Source organism: Leopardus geoffroyi, chromosome D3 (assembly GCF_018350155.1).
Source record: "Leopardus geoffroyi isolate Oge1 chromosome D3, O.geoffroyi_Oge1_pat1.0, whole genome shotgun sequence".
Classification (NCBI taxonomy): domain Eukaryota; kingdom Metazoa; phylum Chordata; class Mammalia; order Carnivora; family Felidae; genus Leopardus; species Leopardus geoffroyi.
This window is the reverse complement of record NC_059339.1, coordinates 20,258,954-20,280,496: the sequence shown is the minus strand read 5'-3', so window position 1 is coordinate 20,280,496 and position 21,543 is coordinate 20,258,954. Positions and strand designations below refer to the sequence as shown.

General features: G+C 44.2%; 3 protein-coding genes, 1 long non-coding RNA gene, 1 pseudogene and 1 gene segment (V, D, J or C); 5 read left to right on the top strand and 1 right to left on the bottom strand.

Annotated features, from left to right (window-relative positions):
• LOC123587584 (immunoglobulin lambda-1 light chain-like) overlaps positions 1-21,543 on the top strand; it is an 876,584-nt gene that overhangs the window by 630,464 nt on the left and 224,577 nt on the right. The window lies entirely within an intron of this gene.
• LOC123587589 overlaps positions 1-21,543 on the top strand; it is a 511,389-nt pseudogene that overhangs the window by 278,713 nt on the left and 211,133 nt on the right.
• Positions 1-21,543, top strand: part of LOC123587586 — a 1,001,573-nt gene that overhangs the window by 778,711 nt on the left and 201,319 nt on the right.
• Positions 1-21,543, top strand: part of LOC123587588 (immunoglobulin lambda-1 light chain-like) — an 824,513-nt gene that overhangs the window by 606,538 nt on the left and 196,432 nt on the right. The gene's annotated exons all lie outside the window — the stretch shown is intronic.
• LOC123587590 (immunoglobulin lambda-1 light chain-like) overlaps positions 1-21,543 on the top strand; it is a 577,236-nt gene that overhangs the window by 367,768 nt on the left and 187,925 nt on the right. For 2 of the 3 annotated variants that reach the window (XM_045457515.1, XM_045457516.1), the window contains exon 1: positions 21,216-21,351. The exons of the other annotated variant lie outside the window; for it this stretch is intronic. In XM_045457515.1, the coding sequence (XP_045313471.1) occupies positions 21,306-21,351 (46 nt within the window). In that variant the 5' untranslated portion in view covers positions 21,216-21,305. Of the gene's footprint in view, positions 1-21,215; positions 21,352-21,543 lie in introns of those variants that run through there. 3 annotated transcript variants of the gene reach the window in all.
• Positions 1-21,543, bottom strand: part of LOC123587610 — a 204,877-nt gene that overhangs the window by 99,521 nt on the left and 83,813 nt on the right. Inside the window, exon 5 of one of the 4 annotated variants that reach the window (XR_006707408.1) lies at positions 12,811-12,929. The exons of the other annotated variants lie outside the window; for them this stretch is intronic. This is a non-coding gene — a long non-coding RNA (uncharacterized LOC123587610). Of the gene's footprint in view, positions 1-12,810; positions 12,930-21,543 lie in introns of those variants that run through there. 4 annotated transcript variants of the gene reach the window in all.

Sequence of the window (21,543 nt, the reverse complement as noted above, 5' to 3'; positions counted from 1 at the left end):
CTGAATATATTTTCAGCATCTGTTTATGTTGTTGGTGAAGCGATCAATTAACATTGAGATTTTTTTTAACATACAGATTTCCCCAGGTTTTCTTGTATTCATGTGTGCATGTGTCTGTATGTGTGTGTGTGAATTTAGCTCCATGTGATTTTGTCCCATGTGTTGCTGTGTATACCCATTACAGCAGTCAAGATACAAAACAGCTCCATCACACAAGGATCCCTTATATTGTCCTTTACAAAAACATCCATCTTGATCAGAGATCCAACATGGTGAAGTAGGGGTACCTGAAGTTCCCTCATCCCTCAAACACAGCATTGGTGAGGCCAAAGGACTTTGAATTCCAAGAGTCCATGCTGCATAAGGACAAAGACGTCTCCAGGGTGGACACCAGGGACAGCCTGGTGGCCCATAGGTGCATGATTGCAAACTGGGAGAGATAAAACAGGCCACATAGGCACGGAGGAGAGGGATCCTCCTCTGTGGAGAGACAAATGGAAGAGAAAGAGAGGCTGAGGTAGCATAGGACTGGATGTGGACAAGAGAAAAACCACAGACCAGGATAGAGAAAGATCCAATCTCTAACTGCGGGGCTTCCTCCAGGCTGGGGCCGGTTGCCCAGTTCACCCACCTGGGGAGGATGGGAGCCAGCCCTGGGCTTGGTTACTACTTCAGAGGCACAGTCCGCAGTGGGAGAAAGCAACCCCCTTCCTGGAGTGCTGTGGGAAGAAGGTATATAACCTTTCAAAGGACAACTACTGCCTGCAACCGCGAGCCAGAGGCAATATATTGGTGGCACAGAGTGGCACTCCCCAGCACTGGGGAGCACAGAGCAGGATCCTTTAAGACATCGGGGTTTAAATTCCAGTGGGGTGCCAGGGAGGCTTGGGAGTCAGCAGATGGGGACAAATCGCCTAGTTTGTGCCCACAGCACTGCGAGTATGGCCTGAACAGAGTGATTTGGGACAACCATTTCATGGAGGAGAGACTGGGATGTTGCCATTTTTCTACCCAACACCAACAAGGTGGGGCATCAGGGAAGGAACAGCAGCCCACAGTGGAGGCGGGACCCATCTACACCAAACCACACCCCTCCACACCTGGTAACTACAAATCTACTGGAATGGGATTGATGCTAATGAACCAGAGAGCCCCTCCTCCAGACCAGCACTACCAAGGGTTCCAAGGCACCCAGCGGTTTTGCATTTCTTGATTTAATTCTTGGACAATTCTTATTATATACGTACATATATATATATATATATTTTTTTTTTTTTCTTCTCTTCCTTTTCTCCTTCATACTTCTTCCCTCCTCTAGTCTGGTTATTCTGGTTGTTGGTTTGTTTAAGCAGACATATTTCATCTATTCTCTTTATACCTGTTCTATATCTCTGTCTTTATGTTCCCCCCTCTCTCTCTGGATTAAGCCGTAGAGTTTCTCAGTTTGGTCAGTTTTCTTTTCTTTTCTTTTTCCCACCCCTGTCATATCTCTCTTTGTATGGGATAAGGTCTCTTCCATCAACAACTCCACCATCTCATTGTTTTGCTGTAGCTGGTGTTTTTGTTTCTTTTTTTCTATTTTTGTTTATTTGTTTGTTTGTTTGTCTTCCTTTCCAGGGCTACTTCAGCAAACAAATCAAAGCACACCTGGGGGAGGGTCCAAAATGTCACTATGAGTAGGGAGATAAAGCAACCAGAGTCACAACAACAGAGAGCAAGTAACACACTCCTAAAAACACCTCCTGAAGGCCAAACCCTGGACAGTGTATGACCCCTCTTTAATACAGTAGTGCTCACAGGTGCAAGAGCACTTTTAAAAAACAAGCTTTTAAAACACATAAGGGACAGAAAACTAGCCAAAATGATGAAACAGAAGAATTCTCCTCAAAAGAAACTCCAGGAAGAAATGACAGCTAAAGAATTGATCAAAACAGATATAAACAATATAACTGAACAAGAATTTAGAATAATCCTAAAATTTCTGTGGAACCAGAAGAGACCCGAAATAGCCAAAGAGATCTTGGAAAAGAAAACCAAAGCAGGAGGCACCACAATCCCAGACTTCAAGCTGTACTACAAGGCTGTAATCATTAAAACAGTATGGTACAGGCACAAAAACAGACACTCAGATCAATGGAACAGAAATGGAGAACCCAGAAATGGACCCACAAATATATGGCCAACTAATCTTTGACAAAGCAGGAAAGAATATTCAATGGAATAAAGACAGTCTCTTCAGCAAGTGGTGCTGGGAAAACTGGACAGCGACATGCAGAAAAATGAACCTGGACCACTTTCTTATGCCATACACAAAAATAAACTCAAAATTGATGAAAGACTTAAATGTAAGACAGGAAGCCATCAAAATCCTAGGGGAGAAAGCAGGCAAAAACCTCTTTGATCTTGGCTGCAGCAACTTCTTACTCCTCATGTCTCCAGAGGCAAGGGAAGCAAAAGCAAAAATGAACTATTGGGACCTCATCAAAAGTTTCTGCACAGTGAAGGAAACAATCAGCAAAACCAAAAGGCAACCGACCAAATGGGAGAAGATATTTGCAAATGGCATAACAGATAAAGGGTTAGTATACAAAATCCATAAAGAACTTATCAAACTCCACACCTAAAAAACAAATAATCCAGTGAAGAAATGGGCAAAAGACATGAATAGACGCTTCTCCAAAGAAGACATCCAGATGGCCAGCCAACACACGAAAAAAATGTTAAACACCTCTCATCACCAGGGAAATACAAATCAAAACCACTTGAGATACCACCTCACACCCATCAGAATGGCTAACATTAACAACTCAGACAACAACAGATGTTGGTGATGATGCAGAGAAAGAGGATCTCTTTTGCACTGCGAACTGGTGGGAATGCAAACTGGTGCAGCCACTGTGGAAAACAGTGTGGAGGTTCCTCAAAAAACTAAAAATAGAACTACCCTATGACCCAGCAATTGCACTACTAGGTATTTATCTAAGGGATACAGGCGTGCTGTTTTGAAGGGCACAGGCACCCCAATGTTTATAGCAGCACTATCAACAATAGCCAAAGTATGGAAAGGACCCAAATGTCCACTGATGGATGAATGGATAAAGAATATGTGGTATACATGTGTGTGTGTATATATATATACACACATACACATATATATAAGTATACACACACACACACAAACACAATGGAGTATCACTCGGCAATCAGAAAGAATGAAATCTTGCCATTTGCAACTACGTGGATGGAACTAGAGGGTGTTATGCTAAGTAAAATTAGCCAGTCAGAGAAAGACAAATATCATATGGCTTCATTCATATGAGGACTTCAAGACACAGAACAGATGAACACAAGGGAAGGGAAGCAAAAATAATATAAACACAGGGAAGGGGACAAAACGTAAGAGACTCTTAAATATGGAGAACAAACAGAGGGTTACTGGAGGGGTTGTGGGGGAGATGGGCTAAATGGGTAAAGGGCATAAAGGAATCTACCCCTGAAATCACTGTTGTACTATATGCTAACTAACTTGGATGTAGATTAAAAAAATAATAAAAGAAAAGAAAAGAAGAATGTGAACCAAAAAAAAAAAAAAAAAAAAAAGAAAGAAAGAAAAGGAAGAAAGAAAGAAAAAAGAAACAATGGCCCTGAATGATACACTGGATCAGATGGACTTTACAGGTATATTCAGAGTGTTTCATCCTAAGGGAGTAGAATACACATTCTTCTGAGAGCACATGGAACATTCTCCAAAATAGATTACATACTGGGTCACAAAACAGCCCTCAAGAAATATAAAAGAATTGATCATACCATATGCATTTTCAGATCAAAATGCTATGAAACTTGAAATCAACGACAGGAAAAAGTCTGGAAAATCTCCAAATGCATGGAGGTTAAAGAACATCCTACTAAATAAGGGATGGGTCAACCAGGCAATTAAAGAAGAAATTTAAAAATATATGGAAACAAAAGAAAATGAAAACATGATGGTCCAAACCTTTTGGGGTGCAGCAAAGGCAGTCCTAAGAGGAAAATACATTGCAGTCCAGGCCTATCTCGAGAAATAAGCAAATCCCAAATACAAAATGTAACAGCACACCTGAAGGAACTAGAAGCAGAATAACAAAGAAACAGCAAGCCAAGCAGCAGAAGAAAAATAATAAAGATCAGAGCAGAAATAAACAATATAGAATCGGAAAAAAAACCAACAGTAGAAACTATCAATGAAACTAAGAGATGGTTTTGTGAAAAAATAAGCAAAATTGATAACCCCCTAGCAAGACTTCTCAAAAAGAAAACAAGAAGGACCCAAATAGACAAAATCACAAATGAAAATGGATTTATCACAACCAATCCCTCAGAAATACAAACAATTATCAGAGAATACTAGGAAAAATTATATGCCAACAAACTGGACAACCTAGAAGAAATGGACACATTCCTAGACACCCACACACTACCAAAACTCAAATGGGAAGAAATAAAAAATTTGAACAGACCCATAACTAGTGAAGAAATTGAATCAGTTATCAAAAATTTCCCAACAAATAAGAGTCCTGGACCAGATGGCTTCCCTGGGGAATTCTACCAGACATTTAAAGCAGAGTTAATACCTATCCCTCTCAAGCTGTTCCAAAAAATAGAAACGTAAGGAAGAATTCTGAACTCATTCTATGAAGCCAGCATTACCTTGATTCCCAAACCAGAGACTTCACAAAAAAGGAGAATTACAGGCCAATATCCCTGATGAACATGAATGCAAAAATTCTCAACAAAATACTAGCAACTTGAATTCTACAGCATATGAAAAGAATGATTCACCATGATCAAATGGGATTCACTCCTGGGCTGCAGGGCTGGTTCAATATCCACAAAGCAATCAATGTAATAAATCACATTAATAAAAGAAAGGATAAGAACCATATGATCCTGTCAATAGATGCAAAAAAAAAAAAAAAAAAAGCATTTGACAAAACACAACATTCTTTCTTAATAAAAATTCTTAAGAAAGTTGGGATAAGAGGAACATACCTAAACATCATAAAAGCCATATATGAAAAGCCTACAGCTAATATCATCCTCAATAGGGAAAAACTGAGAGCTTTCCCCCTGAGATCAGGAACACGACAGGGATGTCCACTCTCACCACTGTTGTTTAACATAGTGTTGGAAGTCCTAGCCTCAGCAGTGAGACAACCAAACAAAATAAAAGGCATCCAAGTTGGCAAAGAAGAAGTCAAACTTTCACTTTCACAGATTACATGATACTCTACATTGAAAACCCAAAAGACTCCACCAAAAGGCTGCTAGAACTGATACACAAATTCATCAAAGTTGCAGGGTACAAAATCAATGTGCAGAAATCGGTTGCATTTCTGTACACCAATAATGAAGCAACAGAAAGAGAAATCAAGAAACTGATCCCATTTACAATTGCACCAAGAACCTAAAATACCTAGGAATAACCCTAATCAAAAATATAAAAGATCTGTATGTTGAAAATTATAGAAAACTTATGAAGGAAATTGAAGAAGACACAAAGAAATGGAAAAAACATTCCATGCTCAAGGATTGGAAGAATAAATATTGTTAAAATGTCAATACTACCCAAAGCCATCTACACATTCATTGCAATCCCAATCAAAGTTGCACCAGCATTCTTCTCAAAGCTAGAACAAGCAATCCTAAAATTTGTATGGAACCACAAAATACTCCGAATAGCCAAAGTAATATTGAAAAAGAAAACTAAAGCAGGAGGCATCACAATCCCAGACTGTAGCCTCTACTACAAGACTGTAATCATCAAGACAGTATGGTATTGGCACAAAAACAGACACATAGACCAATGGAATAGAATAGAGAACCCAGAATTGGGTCCACAAATGTATGGCCAACTAATCTTCAACAAAGCAGGAAGTAGCATCCAATGGAAAAAAGACAGTCTCTTAGCAAATGGTGTTGGGAGAACTGGAGAGCAACATGCAGAAGAATGAAACTAGACCGCTTTCATGCACCATACACAAAAATAAACTCAAAATGGGTGAAAGACCTAAATGTGAAGCAGGAAACCATCAAAACCCTAGAGGAGAAAGCAGGCAACAACCTCTTTGACCTCAGCTGTAGCAATTTCTTGCTTGACACATCTCCCAAAGGCATGGGAATTAAAAGCAAAAATGAACTATTGGTACCTCATCGAGATAAAAAGCTTCTGTACTGCAAAGGAAACAATCAAAAAACCTAAAAGGCAACCGACAGAATGGGAGAAGACATTTGCAAATGACATATCAGATAAAGGGTTAGTATCCATAATCTATGAAGAATTTACCAAACTCAAAACCCAAAAAACAAATAATCCAGTGAAGAAATGGGCAGAAGATATGAATAGAGACTTTTCCAAAGAAGACATCCAGATGGCCAACAGACACATGAAACAATGCTCAACGTCACTCATCATCAGGGAAATACAAATCAAGACCACACTGAGATATTACTTCACACCAGTCACAGTGGCTGAAATGAACAACTCAGGAAGCAACAGATGCTGGTGAGGTTGTGGAGAAAAGGGAACCCTCTTGCACTGTTGGTGGGAATGCAAACTGGTGCAGCTGCTCTGGAAAACAGTGTGGAGATTATTCAAAAAACTAAAAATAGAACTATCCTATGACCCAGCAATTCCTAGCACTACTAGGAATTTATCCAAAGGACACGGGAGTGCTGATTCATAGGGGCACATGTACTCCAATGTTTACAGCAGCACCCTCAACAATAGCCAAATTATGGAAAGAGCCTAAATGTCCATCAACTAATGAATGGATAAAGAAGATGTGGTTTCTATATACAATGGAACACTACTTGGCAATGAGAAAGAATGAAATCATGCCATTTGCAGCAAGGTGGATGGAACTGGAAGGTATTGAAATAAGTCAGTCAGAGAAAGACAGATAACATGTTTTCACTCATACATGGACCTTGAGAAACTTAACAGAAGACCGTGGGGGAAGGCAACGGGAAAGAATAGTTACAAACAGAGAGGGATCCTGAGGGATCTTAGGGCAAACCCCAAGAGACTCTTAAATACAGAGAACAATCTGAGGGTTGATGGGGGGTAGGGGAGAGGGGAAATTGGTGATAGGCATTTTGAGGAGATCATTCGTTGGGATGAGCACTGGGTGTTGCATGTAAGCGATGAACTACGGGAAACTACCTCCAAAACCAAGAGCACATTTTACACACTGTGTGTTAGCCAGTTGACAATAAATTATATTTAAAAAAAAAAAACATCCATCTCTCCCCACTCAAGTTCCCTCCTCTGCCCCTACCCATGGCATCTGATAATTGATTTCCACTTCTAAAATATCATGTTTTCAGAAGTGATATAGAGAAATAAAAAAGGAAAAAGAATCCCACATTACCTAGTCTTTAGGAATTGTCATTTTTAACACTTCATAATTCCCTGCAGATTCATCAAAATTGTTGTGTGCATTAAGAGTTCCTTCCTGGGGTGCCTGGGTGGCTCAGTTGGTTGGGTGTCCGACTTCAGCTCAGGTCATGATCTCACAGTCCGTGAGTTCGAGCCCCGCGTCGGGCTCTATGCTGACAGCTCAGAGCCTGGAGCCTGCTTCGGATTCTGTTTCTCCCTCTCTCTCTCTGCCCCTCCCCTGCTCATGCTCTGTCTCTCTCTGTCTCAAAAATAAATAAAAACATTAAAAAAAAAAGAGTTCCTTCCTTTTCGGGCACCTGGGTAGCTCAGTCAGTTGAGCATCTGACTTCAGCTCAGGTCATGATCTCACAGCAGGTCTTTCTGGTCTTTCCATTTACTTTTTAGGGCATCACTCCAAAACCCATCTGCATTCAATTTTCCATCACTGACCATGCTTTTGGAGAGCCCAAAAGAAAAAGGGTAGTAAGGAAGAGCATCGAAGACCTACACAGAAAAAAAGCTCTGGAATTCTGCAGATATTCTTTAGTACTCCTGACCACATATGTGGGAGGAAACTTTCTGAGGTTAAGAAAAGAACCACCCAGACATCAGAGGAACATCTGCAGTGCTCTCAGACAACACAATCAGAAAGATGCTTGTTCTCACCTGTAAGAGTAGAAACGTCCCTGAATCAGGGGCACTGGGTTGACTAGTCAGAAAATCGTTGCCTCAGTACCGGGGAAAAGTTAGCATAAGACTAAATGCTGTTCTGGTTACACCTAAAACAGTGCGAAAGCAAGTTGAAAAGGGGTCAGACTGTTTCCATTAACTTTACGGAATGTAGAAGAAATGTCAAAAATAGAAATACAAAGATATTATGCACTGTGAAAGGAAATATTCACAAAGTCTAGCATTCTATCAAACTTTCCAAAGAGGAGGTAGGAAAATATGAGTCAAAATAAGCCAGAGACAGAGGGAGAAGGAGAGGGAGAGGGAGAGAGACAGAGAGAGAGAGAGAGAGAAACAGAGAGAGAGAAATAATCCAAACTGACAATGAAATTCCATTGATGATAGAATTCACTGGTGAGGATGCAAAATACATTTTCATAACTATGTTCCACTTGTACATGAGAGATGAGGACTGATTGAAGATGCCAAGTGTAGACATGGAAAACATAATAAATAAATAACCAAATCAAACCTCTAGAAATTAAAACCACAGGGGCTGGTAAAAATTACTCTTGCTGGATTGACAGCATATTAAACACTACAAAAGAAATGATTAGCAAACAAGTGATATAGTAATAGAAAATATAGATAGAGATGAAACTACAGAGGGGAAAAAGGTTGAAGAGAGAAGATCAGAAGCATTAGTGTGTGATAGGACAACTTCAAGGAGAATAATAGCAATGTACTTTGAGTCCTTGGTGCAGGAAAGATTTGGGGGAAGGAGGTGGAAAGAGAAAATATTTGAAGAAATACAGACTAAAAATGTTCCAAATGTGATGAAAACTATAAGCCCATAGGTTCAAGAAGTCTACCAACCTCAGGTATGTGAAATATGAAACACATACATACAAATACACACACATAATCCAATTGCTTGGACCAGTGATAAAGAGACAATTATGAAAACAACCAAAGAGCAGAGACACATGCCACACAGAGGAAATAGGTAGAGCGATAAGAGCAGATTTCTCATTAGAAGCGATGTAATACAGTGGAGCCACATATGAGAACAATAAACAACAAAAACAGAACAAAGCCTGTCCTCTTTGAACTCTGTACTCAATGAATATCTCTCACAAAATATTCTTACACTATCTGTGAAGTGGCATACTGTCACTAGAAGGTAGACTTGGATGAGTTAGATGTACCTTAGACCCTACAGCAATTATTAAAATAAAACCTTTTTAATAACTGCTATAGCTAATAAGCCCACAGAGATAATATAAAATCATAAAAACATATTCATTCAATTTTAAAATGAGAGAGTAAAAGGGAAAGAGAAACAATGAACAGATGGGACCACCTGTCCCTGAGTCAGGTGTTGTCTGTATCTCTCAGAGGGCCCAGCCCAGCCCCATGGCCAAGCTCCTGAAAGACCACAGACGGAGCCAAGGACAGACCCCAAGGAGGGTGGTTTGAGACAGTCGTCATGTGGTCAGATCCCATGAAGGTGACTGATTCCAGACTTTGGATGCCAAGAATAGCTTTCTCAACTCACAGCTGTGTGGAGGATCGGAGAACTCCCTTCTACGTCCTCAGCCATATATTCTTATTTCACAACGGGGTCATCAATTAAGAGTATCAGAGGTGGAGGGAATTTGCATAACTACTAAGAATCACTGACCCAAGCATCTGGAAGGCAATAAGAGAGGTTGAGTGGAGCCCAGCAGTGCTGTGGGTCCCAGAAAGCAGAGCTCTGCATATCTCCACCATGGCCTGGACCCCTCTTCTGCTTCCCCTCCTCACTCTCTGCACAGGTGCTGCCCCTGGGGCCCTGTCCACACTCTGAGCTTCCCAAGACCTGAGCTCAGCTTGCGCCAAACCCTGACCTCAGCCCTGGCACATACAGAATTAGGCACTGGGGAATGAGCCCTTGGACCTCACACTAATCTGTCCTCTTTTGTCTTTTCAGGCTCTGTGGCATCCATTGGGCTGACTCAGCTGCCCTCAGTGACAGTGTCCCTGGGACAGCCGGCTACAGTCACCTGCTCTGGACTGGAGGGGTATTATACACATTGGTACCGGCAGAAGCCAGGCCAAGCCCCCGTGTTGGTCATTTGAGGATAGTGAGCAGCCCACAGGGATTCCTGACAGATTCTCTGGCTCCAGCTCGGGGGATGCAGCCACTCTGACCATCGCTGGGGCCCAGGCTGAGGACGAGGCTGACTATTACTGTCAGTCCTACGATAGCAGTGGTGATGCTCACAGTGACACAGGCAGATGGGGAAGTGAGACACAAACCCCTGTGTCACACTCTCCTCCAGTCCCAGCAGGACTGTGCACAAAGCAATCGGTAGGTCTGGCCCAGGTCCCCAGATCTGAGGTCTGGAGTCTGTCCCCTTACTCTTCACCTACCAGGCAGGCTCTGCACAGTGTGGATCAGCAGGGGATTCATAAACAGTTATTAGAACAACATTTCCTCCGTTACTGTGGGTGAATGAATGCCTGCGTGTTGAGGAGCAGACATGGAAGAAATTTCTCAAAGACCAACTTCTTTAAAACTCCCGTAATGAAATGTTCTGAAATTTAAAAATACACTGGATAGATTGACAGCAGATTGGATGCTGTAAAAGAAGAGAAGGGTGAATTTGATGTCACGCAATTAAAACTATTCAAAATGAAACACAGAAGCAAACATCTAAGAAAAAAAGTGAATATAAGCTCAGTGCCTGTAGGACAACTTCAGGGCACCCAGAGAGTGTGCAGGATAGAAACAGAGGGAGAGAAGAGAAGGAACTGATGGTTCATAAAACATAGGTGAGGAAATAATCTATAAAAAGGCTTCAAATTTGGTGAAATCCATAAACCAATATATCCAAGAGTCTAAAGAAAGCTTGGGCACAGGGGACATGAAAGACAGCACAGAACACATCTTGAGGAAATTGCTAGAAACGAGTGATGCCAACACTCTCACAGCGGGAGAGGAGATGTGTTCCCTACAGAGGAACCAATTTCATGGTGGAAGCACATTTCTCATTACAGCCATGTAAGCAAGAGAACAGGGAGCAATGTCTTCACAATCCCCCTAGAAAATGCCTGTAAACTTTGGCCTTTACCCAGGAGAAATCTCATTGAAAAGGGAAGACACACTAATCCTTTCTCAGACCGCAAACCTCTCAGAACACCCACAGACCCTCGGCACAAGCAACAGTAAAGGACGCCCCTCAGACAGAAGGAAAGGGTGACAGAGGGAAAGGGGAATACACACAAAGATAGAAAAAGCATCAGGTATCATAACTCCATGGGTAAATACAAAAATAAGTTTAGTGGTTCATATTTATAAAAGATAGTCAAGTGTTTAAAGAAAATCTAGAGCAGTGTGTGATATATGACGGATGTACAAAAAAAAAAAAAAATCCACACATGAAATTGTAAGGAAGATGAGACCGTGTATGACATCCTTATCCTACAGTGTGAATGATTCCATGGCCTGGGACACACTTTTATAGTTAGGAGCTGAGGACTATATACCCAAAATAAACCATTAAAATAATACTATGTTAACAATAAAGGGTTATAACTAATGAGGCGCGTTACATAGCACAGTCCAGAGAATACAGATCCAATAGAACATGTGTGTCATGCATGGGTCTGTGCATATTTATCTGTGATGCAGAGACAGAGACAGTGGGAGAGAGAGACAATGACGTTGAGAAATGTCTCACACAGCCATGGGGTGGTAGGTCTGGAAGCTGCAGGAAGGACAGAAGGCTGTGGATTTAAGTCAGGACGATGTTGCAGACTTTAACCCAAATCTAGTCTGAATGACAGAAATGCTAAGAGGAGACAGAGAAGAAAATTAAAGGATCCAAATCAAACTACTAGAGATGAAACCCACAAGGTCTCAGATTACAAACACAAGAACTGAGATTAGCAGCAGACACGACGTGCAGACACGTGATTGAACACGAACGCAGCATGGACACTGCAAAAGAAAGGCACAAAATGACTTTAAAGTGATTAGAGCACCACTGAGTGTAAGAAAGTTCAGCAACGGATACACATGTGATTGTGTCCCCAGGGAGTGAAGGAGGGGAGGTGGAAAAGAATATTGATGAATTAGTGACCACAAAGGTTCTAAATGTCATGAAAATTCAAAACCTGTGCATTCCAAATTCTTGAGAAACCCAAGCGCAAGCAATGGGGGTAAAAACTACACACAACACCCATCAATATCCAATTGTTTAAGGCAGAGAAAAAGAGTTTTAAAAGAGGGCAGAGAGGAAAGTTACTTGGTTCAGGGGAATACGGATAAGGATTCCAACAGATTTCTCAATAGCAGAGATGCACGAGAGAGGGCGGTGGATTAACATCTTTACGAAAACGGAAAAGAAAAACCTTAATTCTTTATCCAGGGAAATTATCCTTCTCTGATGAAGGCTATTATAATTTTTTTCAGATGTACCAAAGTGACAGAATTGATCATCAGCAGACCCTCAATACAAGAAATAATACTTGACTTCCCTCCCATAGGAGAAATGGATTCCAGAGGGAATCTGAATCTACAAAATGAATGTAAGAGTCAGAAATGATAGCTACAGAGGTAAACATTAAGAATATTTTTATTATTTACCTCTCTTTGAAAAAGAAATCACCATCTAAAGCAAATCTAATAACTGCAGATGTTGGAATTTACACTGTAGCTAACAGTGAGGTGATGATACTCATACCACAGGGCTGAGGAGAGCGAGCTGGAAGTGTGCTCTAAGGATGTGATCCTCTCTGTCACGAGGTTTAATATCGCCTGAATGCAGACAGTCAGGGGCCACAGATAATAAGCCTAAAAAGAGAAATGAAATGGACCATAAAAAATGTTCCATTATTCAAGAACAAGAGATAAATGTAAAAAGAGAACAGAGTAAGCATGGAGCATAGAGAAAACAAACAGCAGGATGCAATATAACTGGGTAGCAGGTTGCTACCCAGAGCCAGGAAATGGTCCAAGCACGACAACTGAAAGACGATTTTGTCAAACTGACTTTAACAACGTCACACAGATAAGAAACCTACAGTAAATAAAATGACGCTAAGTACAAGTTCAGGACGATATTCCTACCTGATTCTTTTCCACAAGTTGAGATATAAAAAATTCACAGAACAGACAGAGAATCAAGGAAGATGAATTGAACTCTTACAAATGGTTATGGTGGAATATTTCATGTAATGTGTGTTTTAAAGAACACAACAATGGAAACAAATGACCACAGTGCACATTTCGTGAGAAAAGATACAGAAATGCCCTCGCGTCCCCCTCACTGGGCTGCAGTTTTTGATATTCAAACACAGAGTGACATGAGCTCCCCTAAGAGATCCAAGAGGTGAGCATAGCTCCACGTGAACCAGATCCATGAAGCCCACCCAGGAGCACTGAGATTCTCTCCACCAGCCTGAGAAGGAGCATTTTCATGGGGACCAGTGAGGACATGAGGGAGACATTGAGTGGCAAGTCTCAGAGTGGGCTCAGGAGATAGAAGTCTGGGGTCCCCACCATGGCCTGGAACTTCCTGCTCTCCCTCCTCACTCTCTGCCCAGATGCTCCCTCCAGGCCCTACCCACAGGTTCAGTCCCCACAGGGCCCTGAGCATGACCCTGACCTTGAGGTCAGTCTAGAGGGTACTGCAGGGGGTGGGCCCCAGGGAAAGAGCCCCATGGTCTCCTCAACCTGAAGGCTTTGTGTCCCCTGCAAGACTCAGGTGCCTCATTTTAGAGTGGCCATGAGACCTCTGTCACTTTCCCAAGCCTGGAGGACAGAGAAAACCAAACAATAATACGAACCTAGACCAGGTCCCTGCACAGCCAACAGCCTCCACCGGCTCCACAGATTCTCCAAGTCTAACCTGAGGCACAATCCTGCTGACTGTCCCTACGTGCAGGCTGAGGAGGCTCCCTTACAGGCCAGAATAGGATGGGGTTGCAGTGGGTCCAGCGACAGAAGCCCCACTACCCAGCTTGGCCTCACCCTCCCTCCTTCATGCCCTGGACAACTCTGCTCCAAAGGGCCGAGAGTCTGAATCCAGTACACCTGGGCTGCACTCCTGGATCGCACTGTTTTCCTCTGTATTCTGGGAAACTAGTCTCTCTGGACCTTAACTTCACGTTCCATGTAATGGGGAAGATTATATTGACGTCAGAATCACATTGCTTTCAAATTGAATGAGAAAAAATATTGACAGAGTCTAATTATTGAAAGAGAGACTGCAGGGTCTCAGTCAATGGGTGGGTGCTGGTCCGGTATTCTGACAGATTTGTCCACCCTCTGCAGAAATCCAAGGAAAAGGGCTCAGCAAAACTGTGACGTTTATGATGTGAAATTGCATATCCAGCTCCGAATTCCCAATTCCCTGTGTCATTCGGGTCACCAACTAGGCTAGTGTAGAAAACCTCCTGCCCCAAACTACAAGTGATAAGGGCTGTAATAACAATGGCAGTAGGAGAGATGATAGTAATAATCCTAATGAAGACTCAGGTGCACACGTGAACTTTAGTGCTAGAAGCATCACCTGTTCCACCATGACTGACCCAACTGCACTCATTGGGATACAGGACACATCAGACTTGATTCCTAAATGGAGAGAAATGGGTAGTAATAGTATGTCACAAAGGTTTCCTGGACTGCGGCCCTTTCCAAATGCACTAAAATTTACTCTGCACTAACCCTGCTGTAACAAGACAAAGGGCCAGGCTAGGGCACTTCACCCTTGGACACGTACAGGAACCACACCTGTCCTGCCTCCTGCACCGTGTATGTGACCTGTGTGTGCTGGGCTGGGGAGAGCAGGGGGGCAGCTGCCTGGGGGAGGCTGGGCTCCCTGGCCACACCCTTTCTCAGGTGACAGGTGCTTTGGGGTGACCTGACCTGCAGGAGGGAAGCTCCCGGTCTGAGTCATCCTCCACCAGCAGGGGGCAGCAGAGCTGCAGCAGGAGAAGCAGGACAGAGGCTGGGGCTGCCCAGATGGAGCCTCACAGGGACACCAGGCCTGGGGGGTGTCTGTCCAGGGTTCAGTCATCAGAAGAAAGTGGGGATGATCCAACCTATCTTCTCAGGCTGCAGGGACCATGTTCTGAGGGTCAGACACACAGTGTCATCCAGGACACCGACAGGATTTCTGACACAGTGATTACCTCAACTGGGAAATTCCAGTCACTTCGCTGTCCAGCAGAAGTCCCAGGAGCTGACCCTTCTGTGATGGGCACATCCGGAGCTATCCTGACCACTCACCCTCTGCCTCTCCTTCCCCACCTACAGGTGGACTCGGGTCGAGGGCTGAAGCATCAGCATCCTTGCTCAGGGCCGATCAGAGCCTCCCGTCACTGAAGGGAGGGTCTGCAGCCACCTTGTGAGACTGTCTCCAGTGTGAAGTGGGTTCTGCCAGCCTCAGACCACAGCTCTGGCCCCTGGGATGTCAGTGTTCCGGGACAGGATCCAGCTCCCTGCAGTGACCACAGACTATCTCGTCCCCACAGCTCACAATGTGACCAAAGACATGACTCTGGTGACCCTCACAGAGACACAGTGCTTGAAGAGGTTTCTTCAGTCAGAGATGGTGTCTGACACCTTCCACGTGTTTACAGGAAACATGGGTGAAAAAAAAAAAACACGAATCAAAGTGTTGACATGCCAGTTGCTGGTCTGTTGTGGGATGGGGATGTCAGAGATGAAATAACCACATGTAAATTCACTAGAAGTCATGATGAATCTCCAACAGCACGTGTTTATATAACAAGTAACTCCCACATGCAACATGATGAAAAAACATCAGAAAGAGAGTTTCTCATTCTAATGACATGACAAAGGTGGGACCAGAGTGCATCTAGGGAAGGCAGAGTAGACATGAAGCAAGAGGGGTCATCCAGGAGGCCACAGGGCCACCTCTCCTTGAATCAGGTTTCATTTGTGTCTCTCCAAGGGCCCAGCCCAGCCCCATGGCCAGGCTCCTAAAAGGCCTCCAGTGGGCTGACTCAGTCGCCCTTATTGTCAGAGGCCCTGAGGTCAGATGGCCATGACCACCTCTCAGGGAGACAACATAGAAACCTTTGGTGTGCAGTGATACCAGCAGAAGCCAGGACAGACTCCTGTGCTGGTCATATATGATGATAGCAAGTCTCCCTCAGGGATTCCTGACTGGTTCTTGGGCTCAAACTTCAAAGATATGGCCACCCTAAACACCAGCAGGATCAGAGCCAAGGACGAGGCTGACTCCCACTGTCAGGTGTGAGACACTGGTATTAATGCTCACAGTGACAGAGTCAGACAGGGAAATGAGACACAAATCCCTTCCCCCTCTGTGTCACACTCTCCTGCAGCCCCAGGAGGACTTTGGACAAAGCATGAACAGTTCTGGCCCAGCCGCCCAGATCTGCAATTCCCAGACCTCACTCCCAAACCAGCCCTCCAGGCTGGCTCTGCACCCTGTGGACCAGGAGTGCCATACACAGGAGGCAGGATGAGGCTGTCATGTTCTAGGCTATGGTATTTGTTGTGGATGGACGACCTGCTGAAAGGACAGACATAGAGACATCCATGGTGGCATAAGAAGCTCAAAGTGACAAGTGGAAGTCTCAGCTTTCAGTTGAATAGAATCATTGCAGTGTCTCTGGGTAGAAACATTTATCCATTAAAACTAATACCTCTAGCACAGCAGAGTGTAGGGTCGTGGTGACAGGGAGTTATAATTTTGTAGCAGGTCACCAAGAATATGTGTGAGTGGAGACATTCCCAATTCCAATTCTTAAATCCTGGACCCATGGGGGCGCCTGGGTGGTGCAGTCGGTTAAGTGTCCGACTTCAGCCAGGTCACGATCTCGCGGTCCGTGAGTTCGAGCCCCGCGTCAGGCTCTGGGCTGATGGCTCAGAGCCTGGAGCCTGTTTCCGATTCTGTGTCTCCCTCTCTCTCTGCCCCTCCCCTGTTCATGCTCTGTCTCTCTCTGTCCCAAAAATAAATAAACGTTGGAAAAAAAAAAAAAAAAGAAAAAAAAAATCCTGGACCCACGAATGTTAGCTATGGGAGAAACAGCACTGCATATTGGATACAGATTTAGTACAAATATCACCTTCCAGACAATGTTACCCAAGCCAAACAAGGTACTGCCATGTGGTTGGCACAGTGAGTGAGTCTTCAAGAGGCCATTAGTCTATTCATCAAGCCAGCTGTCTCAGAATTTTGGGGAAGATGGTTGAGCCAATGAATTCCATGGGCATGGGCACGTTGCAGCCCTTCTTTTGATATAAAATGAGAGCTTTGGACAGAAGTCACAGTGAAATACTAGAACAGTGGGGGAGGCATTCTTCAAGTCCAAGGGTGATATTTTTGGTAGAAGCATTTTAGTCAAAGAAAGGAAGTCCCTATCTAGAGGAGAGGTCTATTCCAATAAAAGAGCTATCCCTTCCATGATGGAATAATAAGTCTAATGTAATGAATCTGCCAGCAGGCTCTAGGCTGATTTCCAAGGAAATGGTCTCACACTGGGAACTCAGGGTTGGTCTCTGCTGTTTGCATACTGGTCCTGAGAAGTGGCCATAGCCAGGTCAGCTTTAATGAGTGAAATCCACATGAATAACCACCCAACTTCCAACACGGGCACTTTGCTATGGAGTCCACTGAACAAGTTCAGGAGTAGATGGAGAAGAAAGGTGACCACTTTCCCCATACGTGTCACATTATCCAACTGATTATTCACATTGATTCATTTTGAGGACACACTATGGTAGGCATTTTCATGAGACACAATTAGCATCCACCTTTGTGTTCACTGGGAGTGTTCACCTCACATATTTCTTCCTCAAACATCTTTCACCAGTTTTCTTACTGTGTTTCTTTCAAGTCTCTGAACATCCAGCCAAATATTGAGTGAGAGCCTATAGGTGAGTATAAAGCCACCTCTGACCTTCTCTCTGTCCAGACAAATGAACCAACTACTCGGCTCAAATGTTACGTTTGAAAATTTTCCCCACCCATGTTGTGCAGGAAGGTCCCACATTAGGGCTGCAGTGTTAACTCTCAAAGTTGGCTGCATACCATACAGGAACCTCTGTAAGCCAGCCCTCTGTTTTTTTCTCTGTATCAGCTGGTCATAGGATTGTCCCCACTGGGCCACAGACGTGCGAGACAGAGAAAAGACAATACAGCTGGGATTGGGGTCATGGGCATCTGGCCTCTTCCTCATGCAACTCAACTGTGCCTTCATGACCTGGTGAAGCCTAACCTCAAATTTACCTCTTCTGTTTAATGATGGAGAGCTGCTGTGAATGCCCAAATCCACGCATGGTTAGTCAGGTAACACCCGATTCATGTAGGCAGCTCAGGTCACATGTAAATTTAGTGCTTTATAAGGGGCATACATTCCCTGTTATGTTCAATAGCAAGCCAAAGTATTTGCCAAATGAAGCTCTCTGCTTATACGGATGTAAAAAAAATGGTGTGCTATGCATCTATTCTTGTGATAGGAACACATCATTAACTGACACCAATGTCCTTGGCCAAATGAGTCTGAACACTAATTTGGTCCTGCTATTCATTATAGTGACCACATCCACTTCCTCATTGTTGATAAAATGGGACTGCAGGCCTCATACCAATGCAAGGATCCCATCAACTACAACTTAGGTACCCAATCCAGAGATCAGAATCTCTACAGAATCTCTACAGAATATATGTGTACATATGGCAAATATGCATACACACACACACACACACACACACAATCTACCAACATACACACACAGACCCAATTAGTGTATATATGCATACATATTCACAAATATATTCTTACAAGTTGTGTTTAAATATATAATATAAAGCATGTGTGGCAGGAATTTGATGTCATGCAGAACATACACACATATCAGTGAGCCACAGATAAGACACAGGGATGGTCAGTAACAAAAGGGCTCCTGCTTCCCTTTCAGTTTTCAGGGAAATTCCACAGGGATTCCTCTTGTGATTCACCTTTCCTAGAAACATACAACAATGAGAATTCTGAACATCAGTCCTGCCCCTCAAAATTTTAACTTGTAAAAAAATATATCACTTTGGAACTCAAACCATTTTGAATCACAGACACCTAAGGTCCTCACTGTCCCTGCATCTTCAGACAAACCAGACTTTTCTCCACAGCAACTGACCCCAAACACACTCCTTAGTTCTTGTTCCTTCTTCCCAACCTGACAGCAGCTCCAAGGTCACCTCTGCAGAGAGGCCTCCTCCAGACTCTCACCACCCAGCACCTGCCTCTCATCTTGTCTGATTTCAGTTCATTATCTGCACACCATGCAACACTGTATATTTTCTCATATCACTTTATTTATTAATTGATTTTTGTGGTAATTTTTATCCTAATTTGTCAGGAAGTTTTTAATGTAACACACGCACATCTCAATCAGAGGCATGAACACTCAGGTGTTTAATTTTCTCCCGCAGAAGTGAGGCTGAAGTCAGATTGTATTTCTCCTGGTAGGCAACAATTCTGTGAGCTCCCACATCTGCTCACTTTCTATCCCACCATCACTACTACGGAGGCTTTGCTTTTCCCTGTTGTCACACCCAAGTACAAGGAAAGAGCACTGCATAAATCTGCTCTGTTTCTTCCCTCACAAGAGTAAAAGTCCCCTAAAAGATCCCCAAACAAATGACACATTCAAGGGGTCAGTTCTTGGCCACAGGGCCAATCTTGACGTCTCAAGAGAGACTTGACAATAGCAATAGTATGGTTTCTAAACGAATATGGAAGACGAGATACAAGTAGGAGAGGTTGGAGACTGTCTCCGGTACCAACAAAGCAAGACTTCCACTCTGCTGCAGCAGTCCTAAGATGGAAACTCTGACCCAGTGTCCTGTTCACACTGATTTCCCAGGATGGAATGTCTCCCAGACTAAGCGGATCTGAATTAGTGTTTGTTGGACGAGTGTTTTCCTCTGTCTTGGGAGCAGTTGCCGTCATCACACTATTGGCGACACCAGCAGCCAGTGCCAGTTAGAGGCAGTCCCTGGCTTCTGTGTAGCTTTGTGTCACGCCGCAGAACCACTCCCACGGCCACCCACCTCCCCAGAGACAGGAGCAGTGATACCGCAGATGGGCCCTGCCTCCTCCTCCTCCTCACATGAGCCTCTTCCTACTTGCATGGATAACCTGACCTCCTCCTGCCTGGTCTTGAGGCTGACAGAGGCCCCGCAGAGGAGAGGAATTCCTTCCCTGGGGTCAGCAGTCCACGGATCAGGGAATCAGGATCTGAGCACTGGGTTCTGAATCTCCACCCGGACAAAGGATTTCACTGGGCCTCCGGCGGTCAAGTGGAGCGGCCACCAGGGGGCAGCAGAGATCACCTGGCAAAGCCCCCTGCACATGGGGAGGGTCTGGGCAACAGGGCATATGCAGGGAGGGTTAGTCATGAGACTTGACTGAAAATTGTAGGTTGTCTATGGAATCACCTTTGACTCTGGTGTAAAACACTGGTTCAGTGTCTCTCAGATTTGTCTCCTGTACAATGTGCTCCTGTCTCTAGCACAGATCCAGCAATTCCTGCCTCTCCAGCCCGGCCCATACCTGGTATACTCGATCAAAACTTCCTCAAGCTGGGTCTGTCCCTTACACTGAGTACACCATAGGGATACTGAGGCATAGCATGGATAACCTGTCCCAGAAGTTCTCCATCAGGACACAATCCTACAGCACCTCAATGGTTCCCCCAAAACTCCACGTGCACTAGACAAGAGAGAAATTTTGGTCAGGTTGTGAAGCTCCCCAACACAGACCTGGGTCCTACACTTCACTGACCTAAGTTCCTCCAGTCACCTAAAGAGTAAACATTCTGTAATAAGTTCAGAAAATTCAGACAGACTCCAACTCTGAGCTCTGCTATGGCCACACCCAACCAGGAGCCTGGACAAGGAGAGGGATGCAGTTGTGGACCCCAATTATGGGATCAGAGGGTGAAGCAGAATCCCCTGGGCTGAAAGTGGATCTGAAGGGCTGCCCCTCCCATCTCTGTGTCCCTTGGGGCTGAGCCCATTTCTGAAGCCACAAGGCTCCTCAGCAGCAGCCCCTAGCCCTGGCTGATTTGCATGAACAGCAGGTGTCTCCAGCAAGGGGATAAGTCAGGCCTGGGAGGAACCCTGCCCAGCCTCAGGACCTCAGGGAACAGAATCGAGGCACCTCCACCATGGCCTGGATCCCTCTCCTCCTCGGCCTCCTCGCTCACTGCACAGGTGCTGTGCCCAGGCTCACACCCACCCCAGGCCCAGGGTTCCGGGACAAGGCTGGTCCTGACTCTGAGCTCAGCAGGGGAGTCTCAGTGGGGACAGGATGCTCAAGACCCTGCTGTGGGATGGGGGGCTGGTGGGTGATAGCCCCCCACTGTGCTCACTGATCTGTGTGAGCCCTGAAGGGCTGCACCTGCC